A 16441-nucleotide genomic window follows, 5' to 3' on the forward strand; every position below is an offset into this window, starting at 1 on the left:
CTATGCATTATGATCTACTAAAATCTTACCTCACAGTTTGTTATTTTATTGTGAAATATGCGATGAACACACCGAATTACATGAAATATATTCAAGAATTCATTCCTCAAGGTAGTGTACTGGATCCAGTACCATATCTTCTGTACATAGTCGGTCTACTTACATCAAAAATAACCACAGTGGCAACATACGCAGACGATACGATAGTCTTAGCCTCTCACGAAGATCCAGCCATAGCATCAATCAACCTACAAACACACCTAAATCAAAAACAAATGTGGCTGAAAACATGGCGTATTAAAGCCAACAAAACAAAATCCAGTCATAATCAGTCAAACGTAACTTTTACACTCCGTAGAAGAACATGTCCTCCAATCTATATCAATAGTTGTAAACTCCCGCAAGCAGAGAATGCTAAATATCTTGGTATACACCTAGATCGATGTCTAACTTGGAGGAAGCACATACTCGCCAAACGAAAACAACTTGGACTTAAACTCTACCAAATGTATTGGCTTATCGGGCGCAAATCCAAGTTATCATTAGATAACAAGATATTACTCTATTAATCTATATGCAAGCCTATTTGGTCATATGGAATTCAACAATGGAAAATCGCTAACAAGTCTATATCCATCATACGACGGTTCAAAATAAAGTGTGTGCCATTGTCGATGCTCCGTACTATGTTTCAAATGAAATGATACAACGCGATATTGCTCTAGAATAGCGAATAGCGAGTGTAATTCAACGTATTTGTGTGAATTAATTAGAAAGAGTATCAGTGCATCCCAATGTACTTGCTAATAAATATATATATATATAATTATAATTCAAAATAAAGTGTGTGCCATTGTCGATGCTCCGTACTATGTTTCAAATGAAATGATACAACGCGATATTGCTCTAGAACCAATAGCGAGTGTAATTCAACGAACGTGTAATTTGTGTGAATTAATTAGAAAGAGTGTAAGTGCATTCCAATGTACTCGCTAATAAATATATATATATGAATGACTATATTGAAGCACGATTACTAAAGTTACTTAAAGTTCCTAATTTAATTGTAACCCAATGAATGCCTAAATGAAAAATCTGTGAAGCATGCCTATACAATACGTATCATAATTAAAACCTCAGAAGGAAATACTGATTGAGTTCTCCGTGCTAGAAAAAAAGTAATATTTTTGTACAATGCATGCCACTCTGTATGGAATTTATTTTATCCTCTGTATGGAACATTTTTTTGAATTTTAGTACATAATATAATAAACGTCAAATTTTTTATTGGCTTAAACATGTATTATTAGGGTACTAGGACACTAGTTAGTTGTATTTAGTTAAGTAAAAAAACAAAGTAAAATAGTAGTTAGCGTATGAAATAAAAAATGACTAAACGGATAGGTATGTAAGTTTTGATTTGTGTAGGGATGAAAAAACATTTTTATTTCCGTTAAATAATTTTATTTTAAGAATAACAATTCTTACAAAAAACTCTACAAAAAATATGAACACTAGTCATTATTTAAAGTTAATCACATCAAGGGGAACACGCCCTACGGATATAACAGAATTACCAACGACGTAACATGCATATAGAATTGCACAGTTAATTTAAAATAGCAAAATTAGTACATAGAACAAGTGTACAACGTGTAATAATTTGGTATCAAATATAACTTTGCGTGTTAAAGATTTCAAGGAATCTAAGGAGGATGAGTAGGTTTTTAAAATAAATAGGTCTGGTAAAGTGAGGATAATCAAGTTCGATTCGCATTATGGTAAAGAGTGGCATTTATAAGTATATGACGTAAAGAGTGGCATTTATAAGTATATGACGTACTGATTGTGGAAAAAACACAAATAGGACATTAAAGAGTAGATTAATTTGCAATGTTCTATGGAATGTTGGAGGATGATCTGAAAGGTTTTGAATTTGGAGAAGAGTAGTCCCAGTTTGTTTTGTAAGATCTGTTAATAGTTAGGGCGGCCAGTTGAAATGACGGTCTTGTTCATGAATTCAACCATTTCGTTTCCCTTAATTCTCTTATGGCTGGGAATCCCGGCAAGGAAAATTATCCTGCATAATGTGCTATATTTCTGAAGTGTGTTAAATATATTAATGGTTACTGAATGTTACATAGGTAACATGAGTGTGCTTCGGTTGTACTCAACGCACTAGAGAAATCTGTACAGATCAGCCTTTCACCAGACACTCGTTTTTAAAAGCCATTCGAAAGATTTCTCAATGGCAAACAGGTCAGCAGTAAAAACTGTTTTGTGTTTAGGGAAAAACGAAATAATTAAAATAATAATATGTAAGGAATATATAAAAAAAACAATCAATCGACACGTACAAGTGCGAGTTTACATTAAATCACATTTTAAGATACAGAATTAAAATAACCTGAAATCACTTTGTTTACACAGGTCAACGGACGTTCCCATTGAGATAGTGTTTTCTCAACACCTTAACTTCAGATATCTACTGTAAACAAAAATAAGATTGCTCATATAACCGAGATACTTTAAAAGTTGTTTTAATGAAAATTGGAATTTTTAAATTAAACACGGTATTTTGGACAAATACATTTTATTTTACCAACACATGCTCAACTTACAAAACAAAGAAAAACAAAAAAATACTTAAATTTATAACAAAAAACACTTACTTAAGACTACCAGACTTAACTAACCTAAATTTAGTAGCTGAGATATGAAGGTTGCACCTCGCCATCTGGATGTTGTCGTACCGATGCAGGGGATCAATACGGACGCCGTAGCGACGGTATGACTCACCCAGCAATTAAATATACTTAAATATGTATAAACATCGCCTAAAGATCATCTTCATAAATCAGCCAACTTATATATATATATACGCTTGTATACTATATCTAGGTTTCTTCCTTCTTAAAGTAGCTATTTTACGCCTAAGTACTAATTCTAAACCTAGAAGCTAAAACCTAATGCTACGAAATGCTATCGCATAACTTTACACTGATCAGAACCTGTGTTGCGTTCATGATTCACTTAATAGGTAGTCGTAGTTATTTTAGTCATTTAGATTCTAAATGTTTATAAACCGTCAAATAATGAGGCATATCAAAATAAACGGTTTCACACGGTCTATTCGGTTAACATTATAAAAATGTCTAAAGTAATGTTAATTTAACAGGTTTTTTGTATTTGGTTTTTAGCTAATTGGCTCAAGTAACGCATTTTGCCATCGACACACAAGCATTTGTCCAAAAAAAACTCTACGATGTTATGACGGCAAACGATGGACTATTTTAAAATCAGAGGGCTAAAACATCGTTAAATAATATCCTAATGAACAAAATGGCATTAGTTGAGCACCAAGTCTCGTTTAAGACAGCTGCGATGAGGATTTGAGACATCCGACGTTTTCAACGACCCGATCGATACCCGCTATTGAAATTGATGGCTATTCTATTTATAAACGTCGAAGTTCCAACGCTCCAGCGCAGTTCGTTTAGCTTATCTACTTTTTTTGCTAATAAATATAACTTTTGGAGGGTGCATCTCTAAGACACTTTCTGCAATAGCAGACGGTTACATTGTGCCTTATGGTAAACCCGGATCCTCCAGATCATTGAAATTTGTCGACATGTAACGCCCATAATTTTTTTCTTTTTAGTAAAAAATTATCTAGCGGTAGATTAAGACACATTTCGTTTTGAAAAAAACAACCGAGAATACAAATTTCTATCACACAGAGCTATAATTTAAAAAATCTGTTTGTCGGTTTAGTGGAAAAACACCGATTCATTTTAAAAAAATATATTAAAATATTTTTTCAGTTTATCCCTGTCAATGGACTCTCTGAAAAGGCACGATTTTAAAGTAATCTGAAGCATTTTTTTGTTATTTGCCTCGTTATTCCAGCCCTGGCAATAAAAATATTTCACATTTTAATCCTACCTTTTGTGTTCTGTTACAGCATCGTCTCTCTTCCAATAAACATTTAAATCTAAACTTAACAAGGACAACAAAATAACAAGAGAAACAGTAGGCGAACGTTCGTAACTAATTCGTTCTCGCAATGCTAAGTGGCGTTATCTGACATTATTGAGCGTACGTTATTACGTTACCTACATTATTAGACCTTACTCTGGTTGAAAATGACAAACTAGGATCTATTACTTTAACAATTTATTGTCAGCGTAAATGCGCCATCACCTTCGAATCAACAAGTAGGATTAAACTTTGAAAGTATTGATATTTAGAGCCGTCAATGATCAATTTAATCTGGCTATTTAGTGTGGCAATAAACTGCCAGAATGTCTAAAATGCATCCTCTAATATAGTACTATACATGACTGAAAAAATATGAAAAAATCACAGCTGCTGTTCTGTCAGTTTATCAATCGAAAAAATAGCCAGCTCGGTTATCTTAAATATCTCTTTTTTATGTCAGTCCATTTTTTTTTACTTAAAACAGATAATTACTTTATTTCCATAAATAAATTCTAAAAATAAAAATTGCACTATAATATATAAACTGTATAAATAGAAAATTTGTAATCGACATTACAAATTGGAAAATAAATTATCCAAAATAAATATGTTTTATGGGAATGTCAAATACAGACGACATTAAAATTAAATAAAATTTCCATACGGCATGTATTGTGCCTAAATCGTTTAAAATTTTTTTATCGCCAAACAAATGACATATGTCAGATATGACAAGACATTTTACATACATGAGACATACCTAAGATAACAACAAAACCAATTTAATTTAGACACAGTACATAGTGAGCGGCAATTCTATAAAACAAAAAATAACATTTCAAATAAATAACTGTACAATTTCTTTACAGGTAGTATGGTGAACATATAGTGTAGAGAACGTAAAAGAGAAAACAAGCACAAACAAAATAAAGAAAATGATGACAAAAAAGGAACAAATCCGTCAACTGTTCTTGTTTAAGTTGGAAGTGTATTATATTGTATAGATGTTAAATATTTAGGAAGAATTTTTGTTTGATTTAACTTGTGAGCAGTTCGCGCGTATGTGTAGTATAAGTGTACAACTACCTATGTAGATCTTCATCAAAAAATAAAATACTAAATTTACCTAACCTATGCTGCCGATCAGCAGCTTGGGAAGATCAAAACGCCATTTATTTTCCTTTGAATCTGTTTCTGTTCACTGCCAGTAACGCGCACATAATTTACCAAATACTCAACGCGACAAAATTAAAAAAAAAAAACAAGAAATTTACCTCATCTATCACCTAAGATTACTTGGTCATCTTGGGAAGCCACGATATTTTTTCTCTCTTTTTATTTCTTCATATATCTTATCCCTCAATTACTGTAGTCAAATGGTAATACTTGACCAATCTGACACAGACCATTCAACATTTATGTACAATAACGTTCGAATTTTCATTCGAAGAATTTCACTTTGACTAGAGTAACAAACGTCCAAAACAATTAAAATTTGATAATTTAGGTGCGATCATTCGCTCGAAAAAACTTTTTGCACACTTTCTTTGTCTCGTTTCTTTTTTTTTTTAATATAAATCTAGAGCCCTAGCCTATTCTTTTTAGTTTTTTTATATTATTTTTAAATTGTGTTGGTATAAAGGTTATCTGCGTAAGAAATGCTGTTTCTGTTCTAACGAATGTATATACATACTTAATTCAATAGGAGCATCCGATATTTCTTACGCAGATACGAGTTAATATAAGACATATTTTCAATACAATGTTTTTTTGAAACTAGGAACATACTGTATCAAAAATATCTACTTTACATATTCAGTCCGTGTTTTTTAAGTTTTTGTAACATCAGTATAAAAAAAGGGTCAACGCAATGGAAATAAAGCTAAACTTTACTCGACAGAACTACCTCCTCATTCTAAATTACAGGAAAACAATTGGATAACAAGTATCTTTCAGACAAATTACTTCTTTTCTCATCTGTCAATTATAATCTTGCACAGAGTTACTGTTCATTACACCAAAAACAAAAATGAGCACACAATAAAATTAACGTTTAATCGTTTTTTCTGAACTATGTTCGCTGATAGTCCATGATAAACGGTGCCTTCGCGGAGCCTTCCATAAGACTCAGTTTTGATACATATCTACTTATTTATATTGAGATTAGCACTGAGAAAAAAGGAAAACGGCAAAAATAGACAAACCCGAATGAAATTTTATGAAAAAATAAGTACAGGATTTATCTTATGCTATGTTTTACTTCGTTTAAAATAAATGGAGGGAAGTAACAAGCCTTGTTTCAACAATTTAGCATGAAGGCTTTGCAACTATCGAAAAAATGCTAAGAGCATGGCACTAAGAAAATAAGATGATACACCATCACAGTGCCTTTTTGCTTTAAATAAGTAGCTAGATCAAAACTTTACCAAAGTCCTACAAAGAAGTTCATTCTTAAATGTTAAAGCATCTACTTCTGAGGGGCCGCTTGATAAGCGCCATAAGAATCTTCTGGGCTAGCAGCATTGCTGGTATGTTCCGAATCGACATGGGTTACGGGCAAAAGTTGGTAATGGTAAAAACCCTGAAAAAGATTCAATAACTATTTTGAATTGAAAAAATTATATTAATTACTAGAATATACATGTATTATTAGTACTAGGAATTAAATCTTATCATAAGTGTTCTCTATAGGGAGTATTTTTAACATTATTAGCTTATAAGGACTAGAGGACAAGTCGATTTACCATGGCAATAAAAAAAACACCTGGGTGCGTTTTGAAGTACCATCGGTAATTGCTGCCAACTCGATTGAAATCATAACTGTTGAGGCCTTCCAACTACTCACTTTGAATGAAGAATGTTTGTAGAAAAGATCTAAGACTAATAACGTGAAAGATATACTAATGAAATATGGGTGCACCTAGCATATTGTTCAGATATCGAGCTATATAGTTAACACTTCTGCAAATTGATACAGTTTTTTCTGGATGATACATGCTTTTAAAATGGTGGATAGATAAAAGAAAGCCTTGCTCGATCGATACGTTAGTCGCCACATTGTCCTAATTTAGCTTTTGGTTGAACTTAATGTCTATAATTTGTTCACAATGGTAAGAATTAATTCCTAATGGTAATACAAAAGTGTTCTTTTTCTATACAGCTTTTAGATTTAATATATATTTCAAGTTTATAACATATTTAAAAAAATCTTTACCGGAGGTACATAGGTACCAGAGGTTTGCAATTGCATAGCTCCCATCTGCGCAGTTAACTGAGGAATGCCGTAAGTCATGGCGCTATCACCGGCCGGAACCATCATAGTGGGGTAGGCACGAGGAGTTTGACCGTCCCGGGAAGGCTGAACGTGGCCAGTGAGATTGTAAGCTTCGTCAATAGTAGGTATACCAACACTTGCTGTTGGCATAGCGTATGGCGACAGCCATTGCGGCGCATAATTGGGATACTACAAAGAGTGAGTATTTAGTTTACTATTTCTACTTACATGAAAATATCTACTTTTTATAAGCTTAAATATTTAAACTAGTCATATATAAGTGCTGAATATATAATAAAAAGTATATAATATTTTATGATAAATTTGATTGTCATTGAATAACATTGTGCTTTTTCATATGAAAATATGTTATTTTGATATGTCTTGTATAAAAATATACACAATTTAGAACCTTCAGCTGCAGTATCATAATCATACAGATAGACAAACATGAAGCAACGTTTTTCCTCAAATATATTGTCGAAAGCTTGATCTATGTAACATTGTATAAATCACATAAACCGTTAGATTCTGTGAAATTCCTTATATTATTAGAAGGTATCGCTTTCAAAATTTATATGAGACATATTAAGATAAATATAAAAATCCTATGTCTACAATGTTATTGAACATATCGTACTGGTAGCTTTAATATGTAGTAGTTTTATTGAGAAAAACATTATATCTTCCAGTGAAAGGTAACTCTCATGCACTTATTAACAAAATATTGATCCAATTTTTACAAGTTATATCCACCTATGAGAAATTATCATTCTCCATCAACAGTTTTCTGTGAAGGTCTATATGGATGTCAGTTGTAACTATAGCTATGAACAATCTCACACTGATGAATCTCCACGATAAGTAACAATATATATATATATATATATATATATATATATATATATATATATATATATATATATATATATATATATAATTCATACTTAATAAATATTATGAACAGATATAAAATATTTCTGTTTTGTAGAAACATTATGAGTAAAAATAATATATTATTTTTCATGTTTCATTAGCTTTTATATTAATTCCAGGCTTAAATAAATTATCTAAACTGGATAATAAAATAATGTGTGATATTTACTTGGTTAATATGTCTATAATTAGGGTATGCCGGTACCATATGTTGGCCTGCTACTCCATTCTGGGCAAGAGCATCGGTAGCATATGCCATAGCTCCCATAGTTTCAGTATTTTCACGCCATTTCATTGAGTTGTCATTAGACTGGAACAGTGATATTGTTAAAGTAAAGTTCAAAAAACTAAATAATTAACCATACACTTACTTTGTTATACATATTTTTCTTTTTGTTACCTCCATCAGCAAATTTGACTAATAATGGCTCTTTGCCGTTTTGTATAACATAGTTATTAAAAATCTGTATAATTTGTTCACATTTCTCTGTCGATTCCATGCGAGCAAAACCTACCCCTTTTGAAATACCTAAAAAAAATTGTTGATTTGAATTGATAACATTGACTATGTAAAGGATGCCCTAACTCTAAACTAACATTTAATTTTATATTTAGTTATTACTTGCCTTGCGAATCACGAAGTATTCTTGTAGAAATTACATGGCCATATTTTGATAGAAGGCTATCCAAATCTATTTCTTTGTAACTAGGAGGAAGGTTTGCGATATATAAGTTGGTGAGGTCCTGCTCCTGTTGCTATGAATGCAAAAATAACTATTATTAGTTTTCCAGATTACTAAATAATCAAATACAATAATCATATTATAATCAATGGAAGTATTCACTTAAAACAATCCAAATTTCAAACAATTATCGGTATTGTAGCGTGTAGTAAAAAATACCAATAATGAATGAAACTTTTGATGACATTCAATCTTTTATGGGTAAAAGCAATTTGAATATTCTCATTGTTCATAATATGTGTTTATTAATATAGTATATCATTTTATGTCTAAAATAATATTGATATTATACAATTATTAATGTTTCTAACTGGAAAAATGTCTATTTTGTATCGTACTATCAATACAATATGTTTATAAAAAATAAGTTGTTAGTTAGTGCAGTTCATTCACTTATTTCTGTACAAAATTATATGCACTATCCTCAATACTATTCACAATTTTTTGTACAACATGCAAGATGATTGTTACTATACAGCCATATACAATATAGACTTATTATACCCAATTAACTATTTTATATTTGTATAAGTAGATTACCAAAGTACAGATTATTAGGTGTACATAATCCCAAGATTTTATTTTATTATAGTAATTATTAAAAATAGGTAATAATTTTTTTATTTAATTCTTAACTCATACAATTTTATAAATATTTAAAGCAGCAACATCAGAAAATTTTGAGAATAATAAAAAGATAATAAAGAGATGTGTATAGAAAGAGATACTACAAGATTTATTATTATTTTAGGATTATTTAGTTCAAATGTATATTGGGAACAGGTCATAAAATTCATTAGAAAGTTCAACTCAAAAGAATATATAATTTTAACATCATCATGCTAATGTTAAATAATCATGCTTTGACAAGAATTATCATGTCATAATGTACTTTTAATACACCTAATACCTGTTACTGCAAAGCTATATTTTTCAGGGTATAACTTATCTAGTATATTTATTGTTTTACCACTTCAAACACTATTTTTGTTTCTTGTTATGTTTTAGCGTACAAGCTTCACAGGAACATATTGACATTACCAAATCTCAAAGATATCATACAACAAAAAGTTCGCATTTGTCTGATGCTATATTTTTCATTTCAGTAACATATCCAGGGTCAAATGGGATCTTTTGTTTAGGTTATTGTGATGATTAAACATACATATTTTGTAAATTTATTTATAAAAACTAAAAGGTGCATTCTGCTACAAAACATGTATGTCGTTACATGCCAAATAAAAATTCGCGCATTATGAATAAATATGAATTATAAGTTGACCAATCAAAATTTTATACCCCAAAACATAATAGACATTAAAAAATAAAACAATTTTTTTTTCAACTTTAGAGTATTATAAACTCTACGTAAATGTGCAATAATATATATGTATATAATGGCGTACATAAAATTTATTCCCTTGAATTTTTTTCTCAAAATGTCATATAATCCATTCGTTAATATTCGAATTTTCAATCGACAAGCTTAGTTTTAATATATAATTCACTCAATAACCTTGTATGAATAAATCGACCTAAAAAATCATGCATCTATGCAATAGCACATAACAAATTTAGACTACTATCTCTGTTGAAAAACATAATATACAAACAAGTTAAATCTAGTGTTGATAATAATTATTCTATCATCAATACACAATAGTTCAATGCACTGTAGTATACCTATATACAAATTGTTATTTCACTTACTTTAGGTAACACTAAATTCAATTTGTTAGGTGTTATTATCAACCCTGCCACAGTACTTTTCAGCTGACTATTATTAAATGACTTTATTGAGATAAAATATACATTTATTGCCAAAAACCATATCATAATTTAGTATAAAAATGATTTTTAAATGAGTAACAAAGTTAATTTTTAGTAACATGAAAAAGTCTAATTCTTTCAAAGTACAAATTTGTGAGTATTAAGTATGTGTAAAATATATTCTCCTATAGAAAAATAAAATAAACCCCGTAATAAAAGTATTTTAATTATTTCTGTTATATTTATTTTTATTATATTTATATATATTTTTATTATTTCTATTATATTTAATGTATATTCTTTATTTAATTATTTAATTTATTTCTGAAATTAAAATTCGATATTAGAAGTATGTTTATTTTCGGGCACTCTAAAATGATTAATAAAAAAGAGGAAAATTTAATTTTTTTAAATAAATATAGGGAGGCCTTGAATATCAACTTTCTTAAATTATAATTTTGATATTATATTAGAATTCCATTACTAAATGTAAATACATCCATAAATACAGCACTAAAAAATAACGATTAATAATTATTTATTATGATTTGCACTAAGATTACTGCAATTCCTAAATATTGTTGTGCGTTGAAAGAATTAGATCAAAGCTTTTGTGGCAAAGTTCTATGTTAAAGCTAAGTATTACTTGCATGCAAACGTACAGTGTTTTGTCTACGTGGAGGATACCAGATACCCACTTTAGCCATTTGTGCCTGTATGTTTAGAGCGGTAAGTGCCTTGACGGCTTCTTCAGCAGACTTGGGGCTATCAAAATCAACAAATCCATAACCTGAAAAATAAAAGTACTATATAATGTATATAATGCTAATATACCATAATACAGTAAACCAAATTAAAAAAATTAAATGGTTTATTTATTACTGTGAGAGTAAAATCAAAAATTGAAAAATAATTTAAATTATCGAAAATTATTGAGTATAACACTTAACAATTAAAAAGAAAAGTATAATACTCCTATTTTCACCTGATATTTATACAGAAATAATGTTAACTGTTGCATAATATTATAAAAATAACAAATGTATTATTATATTACCGTGCCATTTTTTGATTTATATAGTAATTCAACAAATCTAATAAGCCTGCTGAATTTCATGAATTGCTCTAAAATATTAAATACTATATACATACCTTTACACTTGTTAGTATTTTTGTCGAGAATCGCTTTGGTAGAAATAATAGTACCATATCTGTAATAAAATAAATATTTTAAGGATTTTAGAACAAATAAGATATCAAGAAACATAAATAAAATCAATACAAATATGTTAATAAACACAAAAAATCTGTAAGATATTATCAGAACGCCTTTGTTGTTAATACAATTATTAGAGACAATATAATAGGAAAGGGCGAATAAAAAGGATTTTTGAGAGCAATCAATATTCCTGTAATAGGTTTTATTTTTATGATAATAGGTCTCGACGCAGTCATGTAACAATTGAAAGAAATTTTTAAGATATTACTGTTATTTTACAGAAATGCGCAGCCGGTAGGTAATAGGTACGTTCCAAATCTAGTAATCAAATTGCAATTAACCAAATTCAAAGGGCAATAAAGTGAGTACACATTAAAGCAACAACGAGTTTTTCCTACAATGAAAAAGAAAGTGATCACTTACTTTTGGCACATGTTCACGAGATCCTTATCGGTGGTTTGTGGGGTCAAACCGCGAATGTACAAGTTGGTCTTACTAAGTTGTTCCGATCCGCTAGGGTGGCTTTGCGCTGACCCATTCGAGGAGGCCGAATTATTTACGTTAGCGGGCTGCATGTTGCCAGACTGCGCAACACCACCTCCGCTCTGGCTACCGCCCGTATGACTGCTGGAGCTGCTTGCGTTCGATGGAGAGGTTGCTGTTGGTACTCTCTGACTACCGTACTGAAAATTATGCTTGGATAAGTATTGAGTTTGATACGATTCAATAATCTATATATTTAGAGTATAGATTTCATTATTATGGCCTCATTTATATTAGATGCTAATGACAAATGTTAACATTTCTCAAACCACCATAGTTATCAATAAAAACATTCTGAATATATGTTTGCCGTTAGATTTAATTCAATATTATTTCTCACTATCACATTTTCCAATGTACAATGGTCTTAGTAATAATATATTAGACACATTTGAATCCAATGCTTTACTCTTATGTAATATGAACAAAGTTACAAAAACACAAATACATTATTTAATATTTAATAAATATAGTATAATAAACATGTCAAGGCAAATTATAAGGTATATGCTATTCTTCAAAAATGCAGTGATTCATATACCTATAAAAAATAATGATAATAGAGACGTAATTTTTTACTCATTATTACTCATCATAATGAAAACATTCTCTTTAGAAACCAAAGTAGACATACTCTCGCATTGTTTCAATAACAGTAAAAAACACACAAGTAGCGATAAGAAATGATACATGGATAATTTTAGAGTTTTATTGTATGCCAGACTGACAATTTAATACAAATCACACACTTTTCGATGTTTGCAAACAGTATTTTGTTGTCACCTACACGTAATAGTTTTTTCTATATCCACATATTAACTATGGTTGGTATATATTATTTTTGCGAAACTATCGAAGAAATTTAAACCTGGACAATTTGATAGAATAAACAATACTGAAAATATGATACTCTAAAAGTAATTCAAAAATATTATCACATAATTAGATAAGATAAAAAATAAATGATAAAAGGTTGTGTGAAATATATATAAAATTTCTAAGAATCGTTGGTCCATACTGTGCATTTTATATTACTTATCCATTTCATTAATGACGTAATCTTAAAGGTGAGGCATTAGGTTCTACAAATATTAATGTACATGATCTACAACTATAGGCTAAATCCTGAGAATGATAGAATCAAATTACTGATGTGTTTATACAGCAACAATTATATTCTTCAAACTTTAAACTCAAATATATGAAAAGCTACTGTTACTGACTTACTGAACTTACACTTGCTGAATTACTGTTGCTGAAGTTGGCGGTAGCGTTACTATAAGAAATTTGTTGTTGGGGTTGGGCAGGCGATTGGGTCTGCGCTGCAGGATATCGTTGGTATTGGGGGTAGGGGGTGGTCACCGCTGTTACGGGGTGTTGGTGACCGACTCCCACGTTGCTCCAGCGGTAGCCGCCTTGCGTCTGATGCTGGGTGGCCATAGGTGCACCTATAACATTAATAACGATATTAAAAATTGTACATTATAACAAGGAATAATCTAATTTAATAACAAAATTTATTTGTAGTTTTTCTGTTGATCATACGATTTTAAAACAAATGTATCTTACATTTCATTTGACCATTTGAGAGATTTCCTTTTGAATTATTTCAAATTAATATTAAAATTAAATGTTTATGACCTCTAATTATTATTTCCGACGCAAGGAAAAACCCGCTCCGAGTTTAATGCGAATTGGAAGGGCCATATGCGAGATATCAATATTAACTGCTAAACAAGATAACCTAACTGTTAAATTCGATGTTTTTTATATTCCTCTATATAAAATCACAGATTTACATTATTGAGTTATTTTCTCTCTCGATAACTATTGTTTTTGTCATCATGATCATGAACTTACTTCAACTTCAATTGATTGTTCCCGATTTTTTTTCATAAAAAATCAACTAATATCATTTTAATCTATGATCGGCAGGGAATTTTGGCTATTCTCTAAGCTCAAAGAATTGTTTTGAGGACATCATCGTTTGACATCATGTTGTTTCATTACACCTTTCAAAACACAGTGATGTCTGATATCAATAAGTATAAAAGAGAATAAAAAAAACGTTGAAAATAAACAACGGGGTGAAAAAAAAACAAAAGAAAGGAATCCCTAGATAACAAACAATTATACTACAATATTATTACCTTATTAGTAAGCCAACATTCGAAAATTACTTTTTCTACACATTATTGTTGGCATTTTACAGCTCAAAGATTTGGATGATGTTAAAACTATTTTGCTTGCTTTTCTTCACAATCATCTTTAAAAACATTCTTCAATTGATATTTCAATAATCAATAAGACTTTAAATTGACATGTATGATGAAACAAGCCACAAAATTATAGACAAATGAGAGACCCTACTTTTGTCCACCGCGTCCTTTAAAAAGTATGAAGTCAGAGTAAAACTATATTGAGCTATTACTATAATATTCTAAAAAAAATGATTACTAATACCCTCGAATAGCCAACAGTTTACTGTTAAAACAACTTTCTCAAATTTGAAAGGTACCGCCTATCAAATATTTAACTTTCCTCTCGGAGTGCTCATCCTCGTCTATGCCATATACCAATATTATCAATTAGGAGTATTCAAATAGACACAGAGAATCAATATACTTATCCCTTCACAAATACATTTGTGAATGAAAAAATACGAGTATAGAGCAGGACTAATTTGGTATATTTTTTGTATATATCATTTATACATTTTTATCAATCAATTCATAGCCCCTGTTTGGGAAGAGTGTCTACTTAAGAACGTATATGCATGCTTCTGTTATATCGTAGGGCAATGCAGGGTCAGTTAAACAGGATTTTGTTCAAATCAGTGTAGGGTGGATTCAAAGAAAAAATTAAAAGTTTTTCTTAAATCAGGTGTTTATTTATATGGTTGCATATTAGGATAAAAAAACTTTAGCAAATTTGTTGTTTACTATACTAAGTTTACTTTATAATGAAAAACGGTATATGGCTCATTAGGCTCCATAGGCGGGTTTTATCGAAAACCCATCCAAAAGGGTTACTTGAGCCAATAGGGTAGAAATTATAACATACGAAATATGAGAAAGAAAACATAACAAAATTTATGGGACTCCTCACAGATATAAAAACAAAACTTGAAATAACTGAAAAAAGGTCACTTAATTTAGTAATTAATTCAGTTACTGTCAAGAGTTCATGCAAAAATTCACATTCATCACAAATACATGACAACAAACAAACGCCATTCACACCAGAAGTGCACTTAATGTTGGCCCATTCTCTGCAACTAGCACATTGTACCCACTCTTCTGTTGGGGAACTGTCTGATTAGAACTTTTACATTCTTCTTATTCTTCTTGTTCAATTTTTTATTAATTGTCTTAACAGTGTGATTCTCTACATCAGAGGAAATACAAAATTATTCAATATTAATTGAACACATAAATTAAAATATAATTGTTCGAAAACTTCTAACTAACTTTAACCAAAATTCTTCATCTCATTTCAAGGATTTCCTTGAATTTTTGCTCAATACTGAATTAGCATTGATTCACATTATCATATTGCATTTATATTACGGACATGAAATTTTTTGGACTTATTTCTTGGGATGAATGAATGGCTGACAGTGTTGACAGGAGATTTGGGACAAAATGATAGCGAATGAAGTATTACTTTGATATAATAATCTGATTTAACGTGAACGTAAACTATAAATAGGTGACTTGTATTGTTATCAGTACTATTATATTCTATGTTAAACAAAAAGCAAAACCCATTAGAACCAAAATAAAACAACTATACTGGTTAGTCGGAAGAAACTCTCAATTTCATCTAAAATCAAAGAGGTTGATTAATAAGACAAATATAAAGCCAATTCGGACCTATAGGGTGCAAATTCAAATCAACTAGTCATCCAACGCTGTCAAAACAAGGTTCTTCGATTGGTTACCAATGCTTATAGCTACATAATCAACGAAGAAC

At 30.2% G+C, this 16441-nt stretch overlaps 1 protein-coding gene across 23 annotated transcripts in view; it reads right to left on the reverse strand.

Moving 5' to 3' along the window:
- Positions 1 to 2576: 2576 nt before the first annotated feature.
- Positions 2577 to 16441, reverse strand: part of shep (RNA binding motif single stranded interacting protein alan shepard) — a 147215-nt gene continuing 133350 nt past the window's right edge. For 8 of the 23 annotated variants that reach the window (XM_076419590.1, XM_076419593.1, XM_076419588.1 and 5 more), the window contains 9 exons: positions 13694 to 13914; positions 12347 to 12606; positions 11857 to 11915; positions 11367 to 11494; positions 8818 to 8947; positions 8563 to 8720; positions 8361 to 8501; positions 7196 to 7444; positions 2577 to 6562 (listed from right to left, as the gene is read on the reverse strand). In XM_076419590.1, the coding sequence (XP_076275705.1) occupies positions 6449 to 6562; positions 7196 to 7444; positions 8361 to 8501; positions 8563 to 8720; positions 8818 to 8947; positions 11367 to 11494; positions 11857 to 11915; positions 12347 to 12606; positions 13694 to 13906 (1452 nt within the window). In that variant the 5' untranslated portion in view covers positions 13907 to 13914 and the 3' untranslated portion in view covers positions 2577 to 6448. The remainder of the gene's footprint in view (positions 6563 to 7195; positions 7445 to 8360; positions 8502 to 8562; positions 8721 to 8817; positions 8948 to 11366; positions 11495 to 11856; positions 11916 to 12346; positions 12607 to 13693; positions 13915 to 16441) is intronic. The other 15 variants (XM_076419603.1, XM_076419605.1, XM_076419586.1 and 12 more) reach the window with 3 other exon arrangements.

This window comes from Rhynchophorus ferrugineus, unplaced genomic scaffold (assembly GCF_030347505.1).
Source record: "Rhynchophorus ferrugineus isolate W39M unplaced genomic scaffold, kcgeb_rfMv2 rfM1, whole genome shotgun sequence".
Classification (NCBI taxonomy): domain Eukaryota; kingdom Metazoa; phylum Arthropoda; class Insecta; order Coleoptera; family Curculionidae; genus Rhynchophorus; species Rhynchophorus ferrugineus.